The 22,265-nt window shown below is 49.2% G+C and overlaps 1 protein-coding gene across 1 annotated transcript in view; it reads left to right on the top strand.

The window, feature by feature from the left end:
* The window catches only part of GABBR2 (gamma-aminobutyric acid type B receptor subunit 2), a 344,696-nt gene that overhangs the window by 172,594 nt on the left and 149,837 nt on the right, over positions 1-22,265 (top strand). Inside the window, exons 4-6 of the mRNA XM_054509321.2 lie at positions 1,604-1,705; positions 15,076-15,141; positions 21,524-21,724. Of these exons, the coding sequence (XP_054365296.2) occupies positions 1,604-1,705; positions 15,076-15,141; positions 21,524-21,724 (369 nt within the window). The remainder of the gene's footprint in view (positions 1-1,603; positions 1,706-15,075; positions 15,142-21,523; positions 21,725-22,265) is intronic.

Raw genomic sequence — 22,265 nt, 5'->3', positions numbered from 1 at the left:
AAGGCTGAGTAATGTTCCATTGCATGTATATACCGCATGTGTTCATTCCTTCATCCATCACTAGACTTTTGGGTTACTTCCATCTTTTGGCTTTTGTGAATAATGCTGCTGTGAACATGGGTATATGAATACATCTTGAAGACCCTGTTTTCAGTTCTTTTGAGAATATGCACAGAAGCAGAGTGCTGGCTCATAGAGTGCTCTATGTTTCATGCCTTACTGTTTCCCACAGTGGTGGCGCCATTTTGTGCACAGGGGGTTCCATTCCCCTACCTCTTCACTGGTGCTTGCTGTCTCCTGTTTTTGTTTTTGTTTTTTTTTATTTGAGAGAGAGAATGAGAGACAGAGAGCACGAGAGGGAAGAGGGTCAGAGGGAGAAGCAGACCCCCCCGTTGAGCAGGGAGCCCGATGCGGGACTCGATCCAGGGACTCCAGGATCATGACCTGAGCCGAAGGCAGTCGCCCAACCAACTGAGCCACCCAGGCACCCCTTGCTGTCTCCTGTTTTTTGATAATAGCCATCCTAATGCGTGTGAACAAGAAGTGCTTGTAAGGATCATCTTCTCCTAAGGGAGAAGAAACTGAAGCCCTGAGACAAGAGAGTCATACAGCGAGGCCAGGGTCACAAGCAAGTCAGTGACAGAGCAGAACCTAGAACCTGGGGCCCCTACCCCCTACCTAAGTTGTTTTTACTGAGGTGGGTGGTCAGCCATGGCCACAGGCTAGATACAAACTTCACATTTCTTTGGTTTGGTCCTTACTTTGGGGTGTGTGTGTGTGTGTATGTGTGTGTGTTTAAATAATTCAAAATCGTATCAATATTTTAAGATATGAAAGGATCTTATATTTTTTAAAAACCTAGATTTCAGAGTTCTGGCCCCCAAATCAGAATGTCTAGTGACCCCAGACTAGCATTCTGACACTGCATGATTGGGGCAGCTGCCACCTTAGATGGGACATGGGGTCACCCGTTTGCTGCTGTCCCCACCACTCCCTGACATCCTTCTACATGGACTGCTTCACACAATGGCCGGACCCGGCAAACCCTGGAGTTTGCAGACCTCTGCTTTCCAAACACATAGATGTTAGCCGTCTGTGTGTCGGTGGACAAGTAGTCACGTGTAACAGCCCAGGCTGGTTCCATAGCCCCTTACTCTCTCCTCTATTCTGCACCGTCTGTCTGAGTGTCTTACTCTTTCTTCATCCTAGAAGTGAAATAGTATTGCAAACAAATAATACAAAATATAAATAGAGGTGTATGTGAACAGTCTGACTTGGAGACTGTGTGAAAGGGCAAAGAAACACCAGCATGAAAGGCCAGAGATTCGGACGCCCATCTGGACTCTCCCAGGAAACCCCTGTGCACTCCCAGTCTGCTGTCCTTGTGCCCCTGTGTCCCCTGCCCGGTGGGATGGGTGCATGTCCCAGGACTCACAGGGCCGTCTTGGTTTATAATGAAGGGGGAAAATCACTCCTTTTGCATTGTTGATGGAGAAAACCAGCCCGGTTGAGCTGCTTCCCCAGGCTGACCCCTCTGAACAGACCCTTCCTGTCCTTCCCGTGGCCGCCAGTGTACCCACCCACTGCTTTCTCTTTGTAACAGGTGAGGAACGACCTGACTGGGGTTCTGTATGGTGAGGACATCGAGATTTCGGACACCGAGAGCTTCTCCAACGACCCCTGCACCAGTGTTAAAAAGCTTAAGGTAGGTGCGGCTGGCCATGGCCGGGAGGACAGACAGACGGCCGCCACGCCCTGTGCTTCCCCACATCCCTGACTCTGAAATAGCCTCGAGTTCGGCTCTTTCATCTCATCCTGGCATTTCGCGCGTGGGGAGAGGACCCCAGGCACTGGCTTCCCTTGGCTTCGCCCTGGCTTCGCCCTGGCTTCGCCCTGGCTTGGCCAGCCGTGGCCGGAGGCCTGGTTGCCGAGTGCGTGCACAGCCACAAGGAGCTTCCATGGTGATGTTGTATCTCTCAACCGAGCCTAAGGGGCCAGCAGGGTGAGAGTTACTACCTTCTTTGTTGCCAAGAGGCTGAGAGGAAGGGATTATCTTGCCCAAAGTCACAGCAAGGAGGTACAGTTGTTGGGACTGAAAGCCCTGGCTCCCTCCCAGCCCCTCTCGGGACTCTCAGTCCAGGAACGGAAAGGGCCAACTAGAAGCTTGCCCAGCTGCAAGTGGTCTCTGTCTGCCATTTGTCTGCTCAGCCCACACACTCTCTCAACCAGCTGGTTTGTGCCAGACCCCCTCCTGGGCCCACAGACGCCATCAGGCCTGCCCTTGTCCTCACGTTGCTCACAGCTGGTGAGGAAGCCAGTTACCTCTCTGGGGATCAGGAACAGAGGGGCCTGGGAACAAAGGGAGGAAGTGACTCATCCCGCCCAGGGAGAGGGTTCAGACAAGGCTACTGAGGAGCATTTGTACCTGGCTAGGGAGGATGAGCAGGTGCCCAGCAGGGAAGGGGGGCTGAAGGTAAGAAGGCAGAGCAGCCATGCTCTCCACGCACCAGGGACCAGCAGGAATTCGACTGGCACCGGAGTGTCAGGGCTGAAAAAAGAAAAAAGAACCTGGAGCCAGGTTCCACAAGCTTTGAATGCCGAGCTAAGGAGTTTGGTCTTTTATCCAGGGGGCAGTGGGAGGTGCTAGGGGTTTATAAGCAAGTGCAGACGTAGTTTATAAGCAGTGTTACCATCCTCTTTCCCTCTCTTCCATTCCCTCGTGCTCACATTTAGGGCTTTTGGCATGGAGACCCCAGATGCCAGTTGCTGGTATGCCCCCTTCCATCTTGGGCGGGTTCCGGGTTACACCCGTCAGAGCAGGTGGCCATTTAGAATTCTTGTCTTCCAAAGCCCTCAGTTCACAGATGGGAAGACTGAGGCCCAGAGCCAGGGAACAAGGGAAGCAGAGCACCAGCGGTTTGTCCCCTAATCTCAGGAGCAGCCACCATGCCTGTGCATGACATTTCAGCCCTAAGAGCCCGTGCAGAGAAGGAAACCGTAGCTAGGGAGGGCCTGCTGGCAGCCCAGGTAGCTGGGGCCGGATGTGCCCACGCTGTTCCCCCCAAGGCTGTGTGTCCTCAAGGTCCAGTCAGGCCGTGGGGTCCAGAGGACCCCGAGCCGTGGAGTGCTTACTCTGCAGGGAACAGCTGGGGTGGGGCCGGGGGTGGGGAGAGGAGCCCGATGCTGTGCCGACATCCTCCTGCCACACAGGGCAGCCTCTCCCCAGGGTGGGCACTTGAAATAGCTTCTTCCTGTGCCTCAGAGGCCCCACGGAGTTCTGTGGGCTTTCAAGTTTAAAGAGCCTCTGTGTGTGGAGCGGAAGCACTAGTTGAAAGCCTGCGAGAAATTAGGGATGGAACTGGGTGCTCTGCTCTTCAACCAACTAGCTCCAACAGAAGTAGGAGTGACAGGACTGATGATGGAAGTGGCAGCCTGCCTGTCTGCTGCCCTGACCCAGAGCCAGGCCCTGATGCAGAGCCTTGACCTGCACTGGCTCGTTCAGTCCTACCCAGAGCCCTGGGACTGAGGGTGTTTTTGCATCCCTGTGTCACAGATGGGGAACTTGAGGCTCAAAGAGGTTAAGGATCACCCCGAGTCACGCAGCTGGAAAGCGGTGGGGCTGGATTCAAGCCTGGATCTGGGTGACAGGGCAGCTCAGGTCTCTCCACCGCCCCACACAGCTGCAGGGCCCAGAAAGGATTCCAACATCACATAAGCTGGGGGAGCGGAGCCCAGTCTGTCTGTTGGCGAAGGAGTCCTTGTGGGGGAAGCACTTCTCCCCCAGAGACCTGCATGGCTCCTTCCCCAGCCTTCTTCTCCTTCTTGCTCAGTTGTTCACTTTTCCCAGAGGTCTTCCCTGAATGCTTCATTTAAAAGTTAAATTCTTGGGGTGCCTGGGTATGTCAGTCGGTTAAGTGTCTGCCTTCAGCTCAGGTCATGATCCCAGGGTCCTGGGATCGAGCCCCATTATTGGGCTTCCTGCTTGGTGGGGAGCCTGCTTTTCCGGAAAACTCTTCCTCTGCTGCTCCCCCTGCTTGTGCTCTCTCTCTCACTCTCTCTCTCTCTGTCAAACAAGTAAATAAAATCTTAAAAAAAAAAAAGTTAAACCCTTGCCCACCTCGTGCTGATTTGCTCCATTTCACTGATGGATATCTGTATTCATTTCCAAGGGTTGCTGTAACAAAGTACCACTAACTATGTGACTTCAAGCAACAGAAATGTATTCTCTTACATTCTGGAAGCTGGAAGTCCAAGGTCAAGGTTTGGCAAGGCCATGCTCTCTAGAGGGCTCTGGGGCTCTCCCCTGCCTTTCTCTTAGCTTCTGGTGTTGCCAGCAATCCTTGGAGTTCCTTGGCTTCAGCCGCATAACTCCAGTCCCTACTTCATAGGGCATTTTCCCCTTTCTCTTCACATCATCTTCCTATTAGGACACTAGTCATGTTGGATTACAAGTCTACCCTACTCCAGTATGACCTCATCTTCACTAATTACATCTATAGTGACCTTGTTTTCAAATAATGTCACATTCTAAGGTATTGGGAGTTCAGCATATCTCTGGAGGATACCATTCAACCCTTCACAACATCTGACCTACTGCCCATTTTGTCTAGTTGTTTTATCTTCTGTCTCCTCCCACTGGAACCTAAGATCTGGGAGGCAGGAGTTTCCGTCTGCTATGCTCACTGTGTCATTCCCCATCACCCAGAATCAAATTAATTTGAATGTGTGTAAATAAAATGCCAAGTCTGGACAGACAAAGCCAACAGAGAACACAAGGATGGAATACTCAGGAATAAAGTAACTTCTGGAAAGCTCAGAGAAAAGGCAAATCTCTGGTTTACTGTGGGATAGGATAGAAAAGGGGGTACAGAGGACGAGGAAGAAAATTAAATACCAAAGAGCAGAATTAAAATCTGCATTGGCAGTATTAGAGAGCAGAGTTAATGCCAAGAAAAATAAAAATCAATAGTGTGAGGGACAAACTTGAGATATTTCCCAGAATTCAGAGGAAATGGTGAAAGTGGTCCATCTAATGAGGGAAGAGGTAACAGGGACACTGGGGAAGGGAGATCCTAAGGGAAAACGAGGATGGATGAAACGGAACCAAAATCAAAACAAAATAGACATCATAGTAGCAACAAGCATACCAGATCTTGGTTCCTAATACCCATTCTCCGTAAAAAGGATCCAGGACTCCTTGGAGAGATGGCTGATTCTAGGACTGGGACAGGACATATGCAAGATGATCCTGGAGCATCTTTTAGTGCCAGAAAAGTAAGGGAGTATTCAGGGGCACCTGGGTGGCTCAGTTGGTTAAGCGACTGCCTTCGGCTCAGGTCATGATCCTGAATAAAATAGTATTGGATTATAACCCAATGTATAAAAATAAATATCCGTGTGTCTGTGCTGCTATGAATAAATAAATGGAAAAGAACAGACAAATCTCTTATACAGAAGAATTCCAAATAATTTATGTAGATATTTCATGCTCATGGAGGTGGAGCAGGACAAACCACTTCTTAAGTGACTTCCTTCCAGAGTGAGGAAAGGGGAGAGAAGAGTAACTTGATGGTGGAGAAATCAGACAAACACGACCTCAGCCAGGTGACAAGGTTAACATCAACAGTGATAAGTCACATTGATAGGAGGCACCCTTGATATGAGGGGGTGAGAAGGCCAGTTTACCTCTGTGGCCTTCCTTCCCAAAACCCATGCCCTAAGCCTAAGCATGAGGAAAACGTCAGACAAATTCCAGGTGAAGGCCATTTTCCAGATACTCCTCAAAACTGTCTAGGTCTTCAAAAATAAGGAACGTCTGAGTCGAAAGGAGCCTATGTAGACATGACAACTAAATATAATGTGGTACTCTGGATGTAATCCAGGAATAGAGTAAGGACAGTAGAAAAAAAAAAAAAAACTAAGGAAATCTGAATTAAGTATGGACATTAGCTAATAATAATATTGATTCATTAATTGTATCAAATGTACCACACTAACATAAAATATTAATAATAGGGGAAGCTGGGTGAGGAACATAGGGCAACTTTCTTTGTCACTTTTCTGTAAATCTAAAACTTATCTCAAGAAGTTTATTTTGGGGCGCCTGGGTGGCTCAGTTGGTTAAGCGACTGCCTTCGGCTCAGGTCATGATCCTGGAGTCCCGGGATCGAGTCCCGCATCAGGCTCTCTGCTCGGCGGGGAGCCTGCTTCTCCCTCTGACCCTCCCCCCTCTCATGTGCTCTCTGTCTCTCTCATTCTCTCTGTCTCAAATAAATAAATAAAATCTTAAAAAAAAAAAAAGTTTATTTTGAAAAAGGAGACACACTTAAGTGGGCTCAAGAGAGTCCTGCTAGATTGGACTGACAGAATTGCTAATAGTCAACCATTTGGAACTACAAGATCAACAATTTCATAAAGGAAATGTGCGCATTGTTATATGCACCGTCTAGCTGGCCTTTCCACTTTCTAGCAGAATTGGTGAAAAGAGAGTCATACCAAGACACATTTTGGCAAAATCTTTGAAGTACAAACATAAAGGGGAAAAAAATCTATAAGTATCTAGGCCAGAAAAAAGCAAATTTCCCACAAAGATGCAAAAACCAGGCCACTTCGACTCCTCTGCAGCTTTCAAGCCCAGAGACAATGGAGCAGCTGGGAGACATCCTCCCATGCATACGGCTCAAGTCCTAGCCAGGTGCCCTTCTTGGAGTTAATCCTTCAAGTCCTACATCAGCTCAGCCGAGAACAATGGCAAACTTCATAGCAGGTCGTGGCGGAGACGGCTGATCAGGGGCCAATGCAACCCGTGGTCGGAGAGCTCAGTCCAAATCATTGTTATAAAATTGTACACAGATGCAGAAGTTCATTTTGAAAGCAACGTACATATACATCGGGTGCAAAAATAGATACTTTAATAACAATAACTGAGATAGAAAAATCCAAATTCCATTCACAGAGCCCCAAAAAGGGGGTGAGTAAAACATATGGGTGGTAACCTCCTGGTTTTAAGTAAAAGAGGGACTCAGCAGAGCCCACCTTGCTCATGAGTTTCCTAAATAAACATACACGCTAAAGAAGGCTTTGATAACTTGATGGTAAATACACTACAACGCAAACAGAACCCAAAGCTTTTGGCAGAGAAGGTAGAAGCAGGGAAATTTTAGTCCACGTATTGAAAACCTGAAAGCCTAACATATAACTGCAGACCAAATAGAGCCATTCTGACCATAAATTCAAATGGGCCCATCTCCCTATTAAAAGGCAAAGACTTTGAGAATTATGTTTTTCAAGAACTGACTACAGCTATTGACAACAGAGGAAATGACCCAGAAAGGTCAAAGGTAAAATGTCGGGCACAGGTAGATCAAGCAAACCAAACCAAGCAAGAACCCCAGTGTTCATATGAGACCAAAGGGAATTCAAGGTACCAGCTGTGATGAAGGAGAGTCATTCTATATAGATAGGGGTTTGATTCACCGTGAGAATAACACACTCATGGACCATTATTGCTGTAAATTGCATCTCATTGAAATATATAAAGAAAAGCCTATTAAAATACAAAGGAGAATTGACAGAAACACAACAGCACTGGGAGCCATAACACTCTCAGTCTTGGACAGATCACCCAGGCGAAAATACGCAAAAGCACAGAGGAACCAAATCGTGAAATTCATCAGGCTGACCTAGCGCATATGTACCAAAGTTCACCCCAAGGAAGTCAAGAAATGAAACCATCTCTGTGTGACGCAGACCCGAGGCCTCTCAGCTCCTTCCAGGCCTGTTCCAAACACGGGGGCTTGCAAGTGAACTGTTGCCACGCTGTGCAGGGAGGAGGGCGGAGGCTGCCCCTGGCTATTTCCAGGGTGCCTGCTCCGAAGCATTGGGCCCCGTGGGGGAGAGTGCCCGGCTTCAGATGCTCTGTTCGTTTTATTTGCTTTATCTACCTTCCCTGGAGCAGCGCCCCCAGCCCATCATTCAGGATTCAGATTCCAGGATAGTCTCCCTAATTTATAAAGCAGCCGATGAGCAACCTTAATTCCACCTGCAGCGTTCTTTCCCTCTGGCCACGTCACGGAGCGTATTCCCGGGTTCTGGAGATTAGGAAAGAGGACATTCCGGGGTGGGGGGGCCTCAGTCTGCCTATCATAGGAAGACCACAAAAATAGGCCTTCAGGTGGACTGCTGCCCCCTTCGCTCCATGGGAGAGGCCTCGTGGGAGCTGCCCCCCGACCCCACAGGCCAGGAGCCTGCTTGACTGCCGGAAACTACATTTCACACAGGCACCCCAGGGGGATGCAAAGCTACAGAATAAACATCGTCCATCTTCCCAGCAGGCCAGTTTTGCTCAGAAACCTGGGAAGGAAAGCATTATTTTTATCTTGAGATAAACATAAATATGTTATTGGAATGCCAAATATACGTGAATTTTCAAGATAAAATAATAAACTTTACAGAAGTGGCATGCTATGGGCTATTCCTTCTTCACTTCCTTCTTTAAGAACATATGTCTCCTTGGGATGCCTGGGTGGCTCAGTCGGTTGAGCGTCTGCCTTCAGCTCAGGTCATGATTCCAGGGTCCTGGGATCAAGCTCCGTGTCGGGCTCCTTGCTTGGTGGGGAGTTTGCTTCCCTCTTTGCCTGCAGCTCCCCCTGCTTGTGCTCTCTCTCTCTCTGACAAATAAATACATAAAATCTTAAAAATAGGGCGCCTGGATGGCTCAGTTGGTTAAGCGACTGCCTTCGGCTCAGGTCATGATCCTGGAGTCCTGGGATCGAGTCCTGCGTCGGGCTCCCTGCTCGGCGGGGAGTCTGCTTCTCCCTCTCCTGCTCCCCCCCCTTGTGCTCTCTCTCTCTATCTCATTCTCTCTCTCAAATAAATAAATAAAATCTTAAAAAAAAAAAACCCTAAAAAATTAAAAAAGAAATATATGTCTCCTTAAGGTATAGACTTGTCCAATTACTATGTTGTACACTTAAACTAACATAACGTTTTATGTCAACTACGCTCCAATAAGTAGACAGGCGGACAGATAGATAAAAATGAAAAATAAACGGGAGGGCTAATCAGAATAAAAAGATCAATGTAACCACAGCAACAAAAGAATATAAGTCTCCTGCTTCTCTGCCTAAATTTAGGCATATTTCTGGTAAGGAAGAAAAATGTCTAAGAAAAACTAACTTCAACTAAATGAAAGTACTCATTCTGGGTATGGAACAGTGTGTCCGGGCCAGGAGGGACTTTGGGAAGTGTCTAGGCTAACCCTGCTGGACTTACCCCAGGTCTCACGGCCAGAGTCAGGGGGCAGGAGTGGGCCTGGGCTCCAGAGCCCTTCCCAGGCCAGCCCCCAGCCCCATCATGGCCAGCCTCTAAAGCTCAGCCTCCCTTCCAACAGCACTGCACATAGTTTTACCTGATTTTCCAGCAGCCCAGTGGGTCTGTGGGACTGGGCACCTGGGAAGCCAGGGAGCGATTGCAGGTGGACCAAGCCGGATGCGTGGGTGGCAGGAGAGGCCAGGTAACGCAGAGGTCAGTGTCTGGTTGACCTTCCATTCCAGCGGGACCCTGCGCTCCTGCCACAGGGAAGGGTGGCTTCTGCTCGCCTGCTCTTTTCAACGCCCACCAGCTATTTCAGTGTCTCAGGATCACACCGGCTGTTGCAGTGCTTTCACGTCCAAGGCTACCCCACTTTCCTCCGCAAGCCATTGCCACAAACTGGGTATTTTCTCAGCCGGGGAGGCAATACGTAGGGCTGAGAGGTCAAGCGCTCAGGCTCTGGGGCCAGGCCGACCCGGGGTGGAGGCCAGCGCCACCACTTCCTACTTGTGGGACCTGGTGTCTTAGGCTGAACTCCCTAGAAACAGAGCCTGAGAGTCTGGTCAAAGTGATTTATTGAGAGCTTGCTCCGGAGAAGGGAGAGAGATGCAGGATAAGGCAAGCGGGGAGCCGGGCCAGATTGCGGTCTTGGAGGGATTGCCTGGAACACAGCCTGCTCCACAGAGCGGGCCCCGCCTTTCAGGGAGTCGGTCACTGGGTGCTGCAGGATGTGGGGCACCGCCTGAAGTCCCTTCGCTGGGGGCAGTTCTCTAGAGAGGGGGGCGAGCTAGAAGCAGCCCACCCTCCCTGCGCGGGGATGGACGCCCCGGTCCCGAGTGCAGGAACCAGCGGGGCTGGCGATGTGCTGCACTTGAGAAACTTCCTTCATTCTTTGGGGCTCAGCTCACTCGTGAAACTTTCCGGAGTGGACGTGGTAATAACACCTCTCTCCTTGGGCGGGGCTGATGCACTCCTTAGTCCCACAGCTAGAAAGAGCTCAGGAACTGTCCTTGCTTTTTATTTGCTAAGATCCCCTGCAACCTAGGGGTTTTACACAAAGTCTTTGAATTGGGTCATGTTTCTGAAGTGTCACTTTTGTGTGTGTGTGATCTTAGCTCACTTTAAGTGTCCCAGAGACAAAGAGGCTCTAGGCAAGAGATGAGAAGGACCAGGAAGGAGGGAAGGAAATCCATCCAGGCTTGGACCTCCCACCCCATCGTTGTTTCCTCCCGTGTCTGCCCCTTCCCTGTGAGCGAGGCCTCTTGTGAACACAGGCCTCTGTGTGGTCTACACATGGATCTAGCCATGTGAGTACAAGGTGTCCTTTGTCCCACCTCAGGTCACCTTTTGCTCCAGGTGGCCCCCTGCAGAATCAAGAGTCTGTGGAAGGGCACAGGAATTTTGGACCCTGCCCTCTGCCACATTCTGGGTTCACTGTACTGTCCCAACTCTGTTCTGTCACTCTCAGCCTCAGGGACATTCAGGGCTCTCCTCCTCTACCCCCTGTTCTCCCCACACTGCCCCAGAGTCCTTTCCATGGCAAAGGAGCAAGTGTTCAGGCCCCTGGCAGGGACGTGGAGGTGTGGCCAGAAGCAGGAACCACTGCCGAGACAAAATTTCTCTTTCCACTTTACAGATTTTCAGGGAAAGATACAAGTTATGTAACATTGAACAGCATGGTTCTGGAACTTTTGTGAGAGGACACATGTGTTAAAAACTTTTAAGGCTCTGGAAATCCAAGGACGCTTGGGTGGCAGTCGGTTGAGCATCTGACTCTTGGTATCAGCTCAGGTCATGATCTCAGGGGCATGAGATCGAGCCCTACATCCGGCTCCATGCTCAGTGTGAGGTCTGCTTGAGATTCTCTCTCCCCCTGCTCACGCTCTCTCTATTTCTCTCTCGCACGCACAAATAAATAAATAAATCTTTAAAAAAAGATTCCCTCTCCCTCTGCCCCTCCTTCCTGCACTCTCTCTCGCTCTCTTTCTCTCTCATAAATAAATAAATAATCTTTATTTAAAAAGGAAAAAAAAAGACTCCCGGAATCCAAAACCTTTTCCCTCACCCCTGAATCTTCCAATAAATTGCTACTCTGGAAAGAAGAACGAGGTATATCCATGCTTCTCATACTCTCAGGAAAACTCATGCTCCAGGAGGAAACATATCCCATTTTGAGAAGCCCTTCCAGTTCTTTCTACCACTCTCAAGGCTCCTGCTAAGCATCCCAGGCCAGTTCCATCTCCCTTTGTCCACTCCCCACACGGGATTCCATCTCGTCCATCTTGAACGCCCTTCCCTCTCTGGGAGCTGCACTGGATGCTGGGTCTTCCCTCCCAGACACTGCAGCATCTTGTTGCCTCTCACCGGCTGGAATCAGAGTGGGTGTGAGTCACTCCCTACCATGGGCAGAACCTGGCTCTGGCCAGGACCTTTCTCCAGGGTCCTCTGATGGTCAGAGGGCCACCAAGGTGAGAGCACTGGTTCCACTGGGCAGTGTTGGGGGAAGCCTTTTGTCTCTCTAGGAAGGGGTTCACTAGATCAGTGATCCCTTGGGTTCTGCCCAATTTTAACAGTCTGGGAGCATAGCACCAAATGGTCCTTGCGACTTGGTTGTCATGGCAACAGAGACACCAAATGGTCCACAAGTGGTAGAGCCGGTTATTTATCTATCTGCAGGTGGTCAGGTGGTCAGCCATGAAGATGTGGGCTCCTCAGTGCATTCAAGAACCGGACATGGTGAACCCAGTGAGTGCCGAGGCCCTAGGCTAGCAGGATATCAGGGCAGTGGTGATCATAGCTACCAGTTACTGAATAAGGAATGCAGGCCAGGCACTGCGCTTGGTACTTGATAGAGCATTCGCTCACTTAATTGTGCATTCAACACCTGTGGTTATATATGTGTCATGCCTTGACCCCCTGACCCGGGGACCCAGAGATGAGTCAAGTTACCCTCAGTCCAGCGGAGAAGACAGATAAGCAAGTGGACTTGTGCCATGATAGAGGGAAGCACAGAGTGCTCTGGGCCCACAGAGGAGCAAATGAGCACCTCAGAGGACACAGATGGTTTCTCAGGGTAGGGGTGCCTGAGCTAAAGCATGAAGGGTGAGTGGCAGCTCTCCAGGCAGAGGTGAGAGGGAAGGGCGTTCAAGATGGACGAGCTTGCAGAAAGCAAGAGGGGAGCAGGTGGGGGAATGAGCTAGTGAAGGAGTACGTAAGTGGCAGCCCTCTTTTAGAGAACTGCAGGTAGCTCATTCTCATGCCCTGCAAGACTGGCAAAGACTGAGCAGGAGTCGGCTGGTAAAGCATCTCGAATGTCCTACTCAGGAGCTCAGTTGACCTGGAAAGCTCAGGGAGCCATGGAAAGATTTTACACAACCACATTTGAATCTCGGAATGATTCCTTAATCCGCTCTGTGGAGAGCAGGGTGGATGGAGCAGGACTAAGGGTGGGGATCCAGCTGGGAGGCAGTTGTATTTTACCGAGGAGGAATGATGGTGGCCACACCCAGCGAGGTGAAGCTGCAGGGGTGGGGGTGATTTGGCACTGGTGGGCAGGCAGAACCAGCGGGTGGGTCCTGGTTAGGGCTCAGAGGGAGGCAAGTGAACCTGGGTGGGTGGGAGGTTGGCGACACTGTTCTCAGAGATGGACCACGCAGGAGGGGGAAAGGGCTCGTTGGCAAAGATGATGAGTTCAGCTTGGGATGTGCTGAGCTTGAGGTACGTGGGAGAATCCAAGTGGAGGGATCCAGGGGCAGCTAGAGACAAGCTGGGCGTGGGGAGAGTGATTGGGCCTCCGTAACACACGGCGGGCAGTTGTGGCTGGGGTCTTGAATGAGGCTGCCCAGGAGAGTGATGAGGACACAGAGCTAAGGGCAGAACTGTGTAGAACACCAGCATGTACGGATTTGCAGAAAGATGGTGAGCTGACTCAGTCTGAGCAAGAGGGACTAGGAGGTAGGAAGGAGCCAGGAGGAAGCATCATGGAAGCCAATGGCTGGGTTTCCTTAGTATGAATCCTACAGCCCTCCGGCAAGGTAGGTTGGATTATCCCTCTTTCAATGGTGAGAAAATTGAGGCTCCAGGGGATTAAGATTCAAGTTCACGCAGCTGGTCAGTGGTAGAGCTGGGATTTGAACTGAGGTCTCCCTAACTCTAAAACCCGATAAGCTATTTCTACTATACCATGTTTAGCAACACAGAGCTTGGCACAAAGTAGATGCTCAGTAAGTGTTTGCTGGCTGGCTGGATGAATACTATTAGCAGCAAAGAAGGCTAAAAGATTTCAACAAACAAGCAAAAAAAACCCTGGAGTGTGCCTGAGAGCATTGTCCACAGAACGGAAGCAGCTTAGAACTTTTTATAGCGTTGCAGACATGGTGATGACAAAGGCTTGCCTTCCTTCAACTGCTCTGTTAACGATCTTTTAAAGTCCTTTCAGAGCAGGGTTTTTTTTTTTTTTCTCTTCTTTCCATTCTTGCTTGCAAACGAAGGATGATTTTAGAATCCAAGCCTTTTTTATTTTGCTAAAGTACATGATGAGTAAAATGGCCTCCCAGTCAGCACTTTCCAATTTTGAAAGATGCTAAAAACTGATCTTTAAAGGCATGTTTCTCTTCTTTATGCATCAAAGGGCCTTGAGGCCTGCTGGAGAGGCAGGAAGGTGGCACCACCTGCAAGCCTGAGCCTCAGGGCGGAGGGCAGGAAGTGACTGGGGTGGGGAGCAGGCCGGGGGGCCAGGGCCCCGGCTGGTCTCCTGCAGGCTGCCTGGCACATCCTCCTGTAGCCTGTTCTCGATGGGGCCGGGCCCCGCCTGGATCCCTGTCCCCCAGAGAGCAGCAAGGGCCCCTCAACTGACCCAGGAGGGAGCCTCAGGAAAACGCCCAGTAAATGTTTGTTGAATGAATAAATGAGTCACAGGAGCTGTTGTGCAAGGCACACATCGAGATAATAAGTGCAGTCCTATTTATAGAGTTTTCAAATATAAGTTTTTTGGGGAGTTAAAAACGGGTTGGGAGGAGGTTATAAAATCCTAATACTAGCTAGCACTTATTGGGCCTTCGCTATGTGCCCGGAACTGTGTGAAGCAGTTTATGTGGGTCACGTCAGGGAGTCCTCCCGGAAGGTAGGTACTGCCGTTTTCCACATTCCACAGGTGAGGAAATTGAGGCTAAGATGCATATAGGAGCCACCTGAGGCGCCCTGAGGCTTGTGGGTGGAGCTGAGATTTGAACAAAGCTCAAAACTCAAAGAGACTCTGAAACTCCTTAATTGGGAAGGCTTGTGGGTTCCAGGAAGGTATAGAAAAGTCTAGAATACTGGGGGGTGGGGGGGGCGCTGCAGTCTTATTTCAGCCACCAATTCCCCTGGGGACCTTAGAAGCTCCTTTCCCTTCCCTGGCCTCAGTTTCCCTGTGTGTCAAGTGAGGAAGAAGATTAGATGCTGTCTCGGTGCCCTGTAGGGTTGGCCTGCCCTTGTTGAAGGAATCAGGGATGCTGCTGGGACCGCTGAGAGCCGCCAGCTTTACAAAGCCTCCAGCCCGTGCAGATTTGTCCCAGGGTGTGCCGTGGAGACCGGGGAGGGCAGCAGGAGCTGAGGGAAAGCTGGCCTCAGAGAGGGCCAGAGCATCCAGGCTGGGCTGGGGTGAGAGGGCAGGGCTCTTGGCTGGGGACCTGGGGGTGCACGAATGTTCTCTGCCCGTGGCCTCAAGCTCTCGAGTGTGCCTGTCCTCCACTCTCCTTCACACACATGTCCTTCTGTCCACAGGGCAATGACGTGAGGATCATCCTCGGCCAGTTTGACCAGAATATGGCAGCAAAAGTGTTCTGTTGTGTAAGTAAAACTTTGGTCGTGTCACTGCGTCTATGGGGAGTTTCACGAAGCTGTTTCTCAGACTCATTCTCACTGCCTGGTCTGAGCGGGATATAGAACTGGAGTCCGGGTTGTTGGAAGCAGAAATGTTATGGTCACTGCTCTTTCCTCTTTGCAGGGAGCTAAACCCCGAGGGTTCAGAACAGTGCAGTCGTGGGAGGACCTAGGGACCTCAGCTGGCCCAACCTCCCCTCCAGCGCCCTGTCTAAGCTAATGCCCTGCCTGTCTTCTTAGCCTTGGAGGTGGGCCATGTGCACGGCAGGGTGGGAGGGGCCAGCCGTCCCGGCAAGGCTGAGCTACCTCAGAGCCCCCTCCCGGCCCTGGAGCAGGGCTCAGAGTCTCAACTTTAGAATGTTCTCTCAACCATTCAGTATCTACCCCTGAATTCTTTACAATTGTCTGGTGCGTGATAGGCAACAAGGTACCTTTTTATACCTTATCTCATTTCATCTTTTCAGTAAACCATGTGACACAACTCACAATTATCATTATCCCACTTTAGAGATAAGAAAATAGAGGCCCAGCTCGTGGCTGAGCCAAGGCTCCATCCCCGTCACCTGATTCCCAGTCCAATCAACTTCTTTTCACATGATGTTCCACCTACGTACTTGTGAGAGTTCTAACACAGGAACCAAGTCTTTCCATTCGGTTGCCCTGGCTCCCTCTCCCCCACCCCAGGTCAGGAGAAGAGTCAACAGAATGAGAGCCCAGTCACGGGAGTCATTGTCTCCCCAATAAGCGCTTCCACTTAGAGTGAGCTTATTCTAGGTGTAGTCTCTAGTGATGGGCCATAGGCCTCCATTCTCTTTGATCTTTTGTTGATGACTTGGATGAGATTATAAAAAACAGACTTGTAGGAATTTTGGAAGTTGTGAAATATATTGGAAACAGATCCAAGATTGCAAAGAACCCTAACAGGCTGGAATGTTTGCTTCAGTCTAAGGTTAAATCTCATAGCCCTAATAGAAGGTTACATTAGAACAAATCAAGCTGCCTGTGTCCAAGGTGGTAGAGCATAGCTGAGGAGGACTGTGCATTTAGAAGAGAAGAGACTTTGGGGTCTTGGTTGACTTCAGGGTTGCTGTGAGTCACCAAGGTAAGCATAACTCTGAGGAGCCAAGGGGACCTCCAGCTGCATGTCCACACCCAGGGAAGGTGGTCCCTCTGCTGTCTGCTGGAGAGACACTGCCTGGAGTATCCTTCTCAGCTCCTGCTACCCCTTTCCAGAGAGATGCAGGAACTCAAAGTGCACCAGGAGTGAGGACAGAATGGTGACCGGAAGCCACAGTCACACGGGGCTGTTTCATCCCGAAGGCTCAAGAACAAAATGAGAACCTCCTGATCATCTCTCGATTTACTGGGGATCCTGGATGGAGTTGGGAGCTCAGGAGCCAGTCTGCGGCTTAGTTGCTGAATTTGGACTTGTTGTTGACACTTCTGGAGCCTTTGTTTTCTCATCTGTAAAGTGGGGATGATAATAGTACCAGTCTCCTAGGATTGTTGTGGAGATTGAATGAACAGAAACACTGCACGGTGCCTGATGGATAGTGAGCCCTCGGTAAATGTCCGCAGTCTTTTTTTGTTTGTTTATGTAAAGTCTCAGGTGTGTGAGAATGGAACTCACTGCTGGGCTGGTGAGTTTCCTATCTGATGGTCTTTACAAGATGGTATGAAGCATCCTCTGCTCCAGTTAAGGGAAGCAAGGGGTCTTTCCCTATGAAAATCTAAGGATGAACATGAGAAAAATTGAAAAAATGGAGCAAATGGATTTAATACATTTTACTTCAAAACCTTGCTCATAAAATTTTACTCATAAACCTTTATCATAAAACCTTGTACATTACCATCTGAGGTCCCGAAGTGGTCCATTTTTAAAAAGGAAAATAGGGGCGCCTGGGTGGCTTCGTCGTTAAGTGTCTTCGGCTCAGGTCATGATCCCAGGGTCCTGGGATCGAGCCCCACATTGGGCTCCCTGCTCAGCGGGAAGCCTGCTTTTCCCTCTCCCACTCCCCCTGCTTGTGTTCCCTCTCTCGCTGTGTCTCTCTCTGTCAAATAAATAAATAAAATCTTAAAAAAAATTAAAAAAATAAAATAAAAAGGAAAATAATGCTCCATATTGGAGAATGGAATCTCTTTTGGGGAAGAAACTGGATTTTATCCCTGTCCCTCCCCACCCTTCACCATATCCCCAAGGCCTTGCAAGCAGCTGGTGCATGGTGGGTCATAACTCCAGGAGAAATAAATTAATAAACATGATCCACAAAGACACCACACGGATCGCTGGCCATCTCCCTTTTTCAAGAACTGGAAACAGACCTCATGCTCCGCTCTGAGCCAAACCCAAGTGGGGGCGTGGCTGTGATTCCACTCTGTGCCATGCACTGGGATGATTTTCCGAGTGGCATTTCCAGCCATGGTTTCTGCTTCAGAACAGACGGTGTGGCTGTCTTCCTCTCGACGCAAAGCCCCAGGCTGCCTGCCTTCCACATGGCGTGAGACACCATCCACTTCGTCATCCTACTTTCCTCTTGTTGGACGGTGGACATTTTGCAATGGGTTCCCTCTTAGAGTCTGCGGGTGGCTTTGGTTGTTGAGAAATTCCTTGCAGGTTTTTTTGTTGGGTATTTATTCGAGACCCTTGGAAGCCATCTGCCCTCTTACGTGGTTAGGAAGGAATTCTTCTGGCAGGTCTGGAAGATCCTGAGGAGAGTCTGCTCCATGTCTTCCTACTGGATCAAGACTGGTGTGTGACAGAGGGAGGGGCTGCTCAGAGCGGAGACCCCTGTGAAAGAGCCTTCCTCTCCTCGTCAGGGTCAGAGTGCAGATCCGGTGGAAACAGCCGTATCTTTGCCATCCAAATGCCGCAGTGCAAACTTTGCAGCATGTTGCTGTGTTCTTGAGATTGGAACCGCCACCCAATGGAAGAGCAGACTCCAGCAAATGCAAGACCTATTTATAGCCCTGTGGCAAAATGTTCATTTGGGCTTCAGCACAGAATGAGCATGTCTCCGTCGCTTTTGTCTTGTCCTCCGCCCTCGGGGGTCTATTCTAAATTCTCAAGCACTCTGGCCTGGGTTCTGGTTTTAGCTCCACCAGCTGTGTGACCTCAGGCAGGTCACCTTACACCTCTGGTCTCCAGCTGCCTCACCTCCAAAATGGAAGCAGCAGTCCTTGCCCCAGCGGCCTCACGGGGTTGGCAAGAGGCTTAAATAAGGCCACGAAAGGAGACCATCATCCCAACTGTGAACTGCCTTCTTGATGTGAGGGTTTATTACTATCATTGGTGTGACCGTAATAGGAAAAGGGAAATGTCCTTCTTGCATGGAAAGGGGAGGAGGCGAAAGGAAACATCATAAAAAGAGGAAACTGGATTTTTAAAAATAATTCATATCATGGTTACCTGTCAGCAACTAATAAGAACCAAAGCAGTCCCTGAGACTGAAGAAGGTGAGCTCAGGACTGCCTGTCGCCACATGGCAGGGCCCACCGGTGGCCACAGGTCCTGAGATCACATTCCTACCAGAGACAGGGAAAATGAAAACTAAAGTGACCAAGGAAGCTGGAAATGTGTTCAGTCGTTCTGCAACCACTTCTTGGGTGCCCTGGGCACACCAGGCACTGTGCCGAGCACCGGAGATCCACAGAAGAGTGGACGCCACCCTACAAAAACTCCCCCTCCAGCAAAGGAGACAGAAAGCATTCCTTTACTCCCAGCTCACATGCTCAGTCCGTCTGAATATGGGAATAGCAGAATGGAGGCCCAGAGCCTTCCCCTCAGGTGCTTTAGATGGTGGATGGTGTATTTAAACCAGTTCACCTACCTTGCAGGGAAGCCTCTTAGACCCTCACTCAAAGCCTATTTACTTTTGCTCTGCACATGTTTAACCACCCAGCCGCCCTGCTTTCCAAGCCATAACAGTTTAAAAGCAGCAAGTTCAGAGAAGACAGGGGCTCAATGGCAGTGAAAAGTGCCACCCTAGACCCAGCAGCATGACTGTGCACAGCCCGTAACAGTGACTGGTGTTCAGAATAAAACCATGCATTACAGAAAGGAGAAGGCAACGAGAAGGAGCTGCTAAAATGTGCCCGGATGTAGTGTTGGCCAGGCATGGTACACGTGTCATCTCATTTAATTCTTTACACCAACCCAGTGAGATAGGCTTTGCTTTCCACAGGCTAGAGATGGGAAAAGTGAGACCCGAGGAGTTGGGCACCAGAGTTACCCAGCTGGTATGTGGCAGAGAATCTGGTGCTGCTTGACTGTAATCTCCCTTTTTGTTTGTTTGAGAAGGTCAGTAGGAAAATGTTTATCTTCATCAAAACTGAATAACATTCTAAACAAAATCTATTGTCACTCAAATGGGCTGAGCTTCTATTTTCTGGAAAATTCACTCATAAGGAACAGCTCCTAATGAGACAAGGGCAGGTCAAAGAGCTGTCACAGCAGATCCCTGGGCGGCTTCTGACTTCCTGCTCTGTGCTGTCTCTAAGTTATCACGAGGTCTTTGTCCTCAGAGAGTGATGCAGGTCTGCCTCTGTGTCTGCTTAGAAGTCCTGTTGTCCTCACTGTGTATCTGTTGATTCCTACCTAACATACATTCCTAATAAGGGCGGCACTCTTCTTGCCTCAACCTGAAAGCTTCCAAAAAGTTTTGTTTTATTTATTTTGCTAAGATAAGAGGGGAACTTCCAAAAATGGACTTTGAATCTTGTCCCCTTGACTTAGCTGTATGTGTTTGGGCAAATCCCTCAATCTCGGAGCCTCAATTTCATCATCTATAAGTTAGAAATAATAATGCATACCTCATAGGGTTGTTGTGAGAATAAAATAAGATAATGTGTATAATTGGCCAAGCACAATAGGGGCTCAAGATATGTGAGTTCCTCCTTTCCTATGAAGGATGAGAGTTGTAAAGTCTCACAGGTTCTGCCGTTCATACAGTGACCTGGGATCACTGGGATGAGCCTTTTGTTAAAAAATCTAGCCCCCCAACAGATCTCAGATTATCTTTTCTTCAAAAGAAAGATTCTTTGGACTAAATCCCATTTATTAGAGGGAAGATCAGGAGATTGCCTCCCTTTATTGAACTGGGATTTTATCCTGTAATTGAAATATGAGGGCTGTGTTTTCTACAACAGTTGTGATGGGGCAACATTATAATGTAGCTGCTGGAAAAATGACTATGATCTGAGGCTGCATTATGAGAAGTATATTATCTAGAATTGGGGAGGTCAAGGTCCCATATCATCAGAGGAGTCTAGAGAAAACACAGTGTGATCACTGCCTTGAAGTAGTTGAAGGGCTCTTTCATTAAATAATTTCAGTTTAATCTCCAGAGGCTTCACTGAACCAAGGAGATGAGGCCATGGAGATGGTATCTGAGCTTAAGTTAAGGAACAAACATTTTAACTCACATTTATCCCAGTGAGATGCTCCACTGCCCATGCTGCAGGATGGGCTTTCTTAGGTGTTAAGAGAATTCTAGAAGAGTCGCTTCCCCAGATGTAGGAATGGGGGGGATCTCTCCCCCAACTCTCAGACTTGACTGTAACTTTTCTCTAATGTACAGAGGCCATTAGGGTCTCTGGCCCACCCTGCTGTGGACAGAGCCTGGCTAACAACCCAGAGCCTAAGTGGAGGGCAACCAGAAGCTTCCTGGAGTCCAAAGCAATCCTGCAGGCTCCCCTGCCACGTCCTCTTGGCCTCTGTGCTGTCTCTGTTGTAGGCCAAGGAGCCCAACGGGGCATGGCATGAACTGTTTCCCAATGTGTTCATGGCTCTCCAGGAATGTACTGCAGGATCATTTAAGGGTCATGTTTTAAAATGTGCACAGTTCATCACAGTACACAGAGAGCATCTGTTGCAATGATCACGTGATTTTTATCTTTAATTCCACTAATGTGATGTATTACATTTATTCATTTGTGTATGTTGAACCATCCTTGCATCCCAGGGATAAAGGCCACTTGGTCATAGTGTATAATCTTTCTAACGTGTTCTTGAATTCAGTTTGCCAATATGTTGTTGAGAATTTTTGCCACAATATTCATCAGAGATATCCGTCTATAGTTTTCTTTTCTTATAGTGTCCTTACCTGGCTTTGGTCAGGCCCTCATGTTTCAATTTTTATTCAGTGTTTATTATTTTATTATATATGTTTCCAATAAACTACCTTGGGTCTATTGAGAGATGATGAGGAAAGATAACAAAGCGAAGAATAGAAAAATTAATAAACCCTCTGGTAAGAGGAGGCCTGAGCTCCCTTCACCGGTCTCACAGGGCACAAGGCCTTGAACAAATGTTTAACTCTTGGTACCTTCATGGTCAACCCATCTGTTGCAGGCATATGAGGAGAACATGTATGGTAGCAAATACCAGTGGATCATCCCGGGCTGGTATGAGCCTTCGTGGTGGGAGCAGGTGCGCACAGAAGCCAACTCATCCCGTTGTCTCCGGAAGAATCTGCTTGCTGCCATGGAGGGCTACATCGGCGTGGACTTCGAGCCCCTGAGCTCCAAGCAGATCAAGACCATCTCAGGAAAGGTCAGTGCCATGGTCTGCCCACTTCAGCCCCCAGGCCCATCTCTTTTGATCATCTTGTCTGATGATGTTGGTACAAAGTGCCCAGATCTTGTTCTGGCCTCTGCTGTGTGACTTTGAGCAAATCACTTGACCTCTCTGAGCCTGTTAAATGGGGATAGCCAGACCTCTACTGCATGCCCCTCTAAGGAACTTGAGAATCAAATGAGGTAAGGGTGCTTTGTAAGCACAAAACACGTAAGCAATGGAGTCATGATTTTGACAGCACCAACTACCGGCCCGGTGTTTCAGACTTTGTCGGGCTTTCACTCCATGTACCTCGGACCTGGAATGTCATTTCTCAGGCTCACTGGTGCTCCTGTCAGCCTAGAGGAGAGGACAGACCCCCTCAAGTAGACTTTGGGAAACATGAGCTGTAGACCAGCCAGACTGGCTTGAACCCCATTTTGCCACTTACCAGCTGTGTGAACTTGAGCTTGAGTTGTCCAAGCCACGGAGTCTTCATCTGTACAATAGGGTAGAAATACCCTCCTCTGGTGGCAGA

This window comes from Mirounga angustirostris, unplaced genomic scaffold, assembly GCF_029215605.1.
Source record: "Mirounga angustirostris isolate CCGP_5_RB_7025 unplaced genomic scaffold, mMirAng1.0.hap1 SCAF_15, whole genome shotgun sequence".
In the NCBI taxonomy this organism is placed as follows: domain Eukaryota; kingdom Metazoa; phylum Chordata; class Mammalia; order Carnivora; family Phocidae; genus Mirounga; species Mirounga angustirostris.
This window is presented reverse-complemented; position numbering and strand designations above follow the sequence as displayed.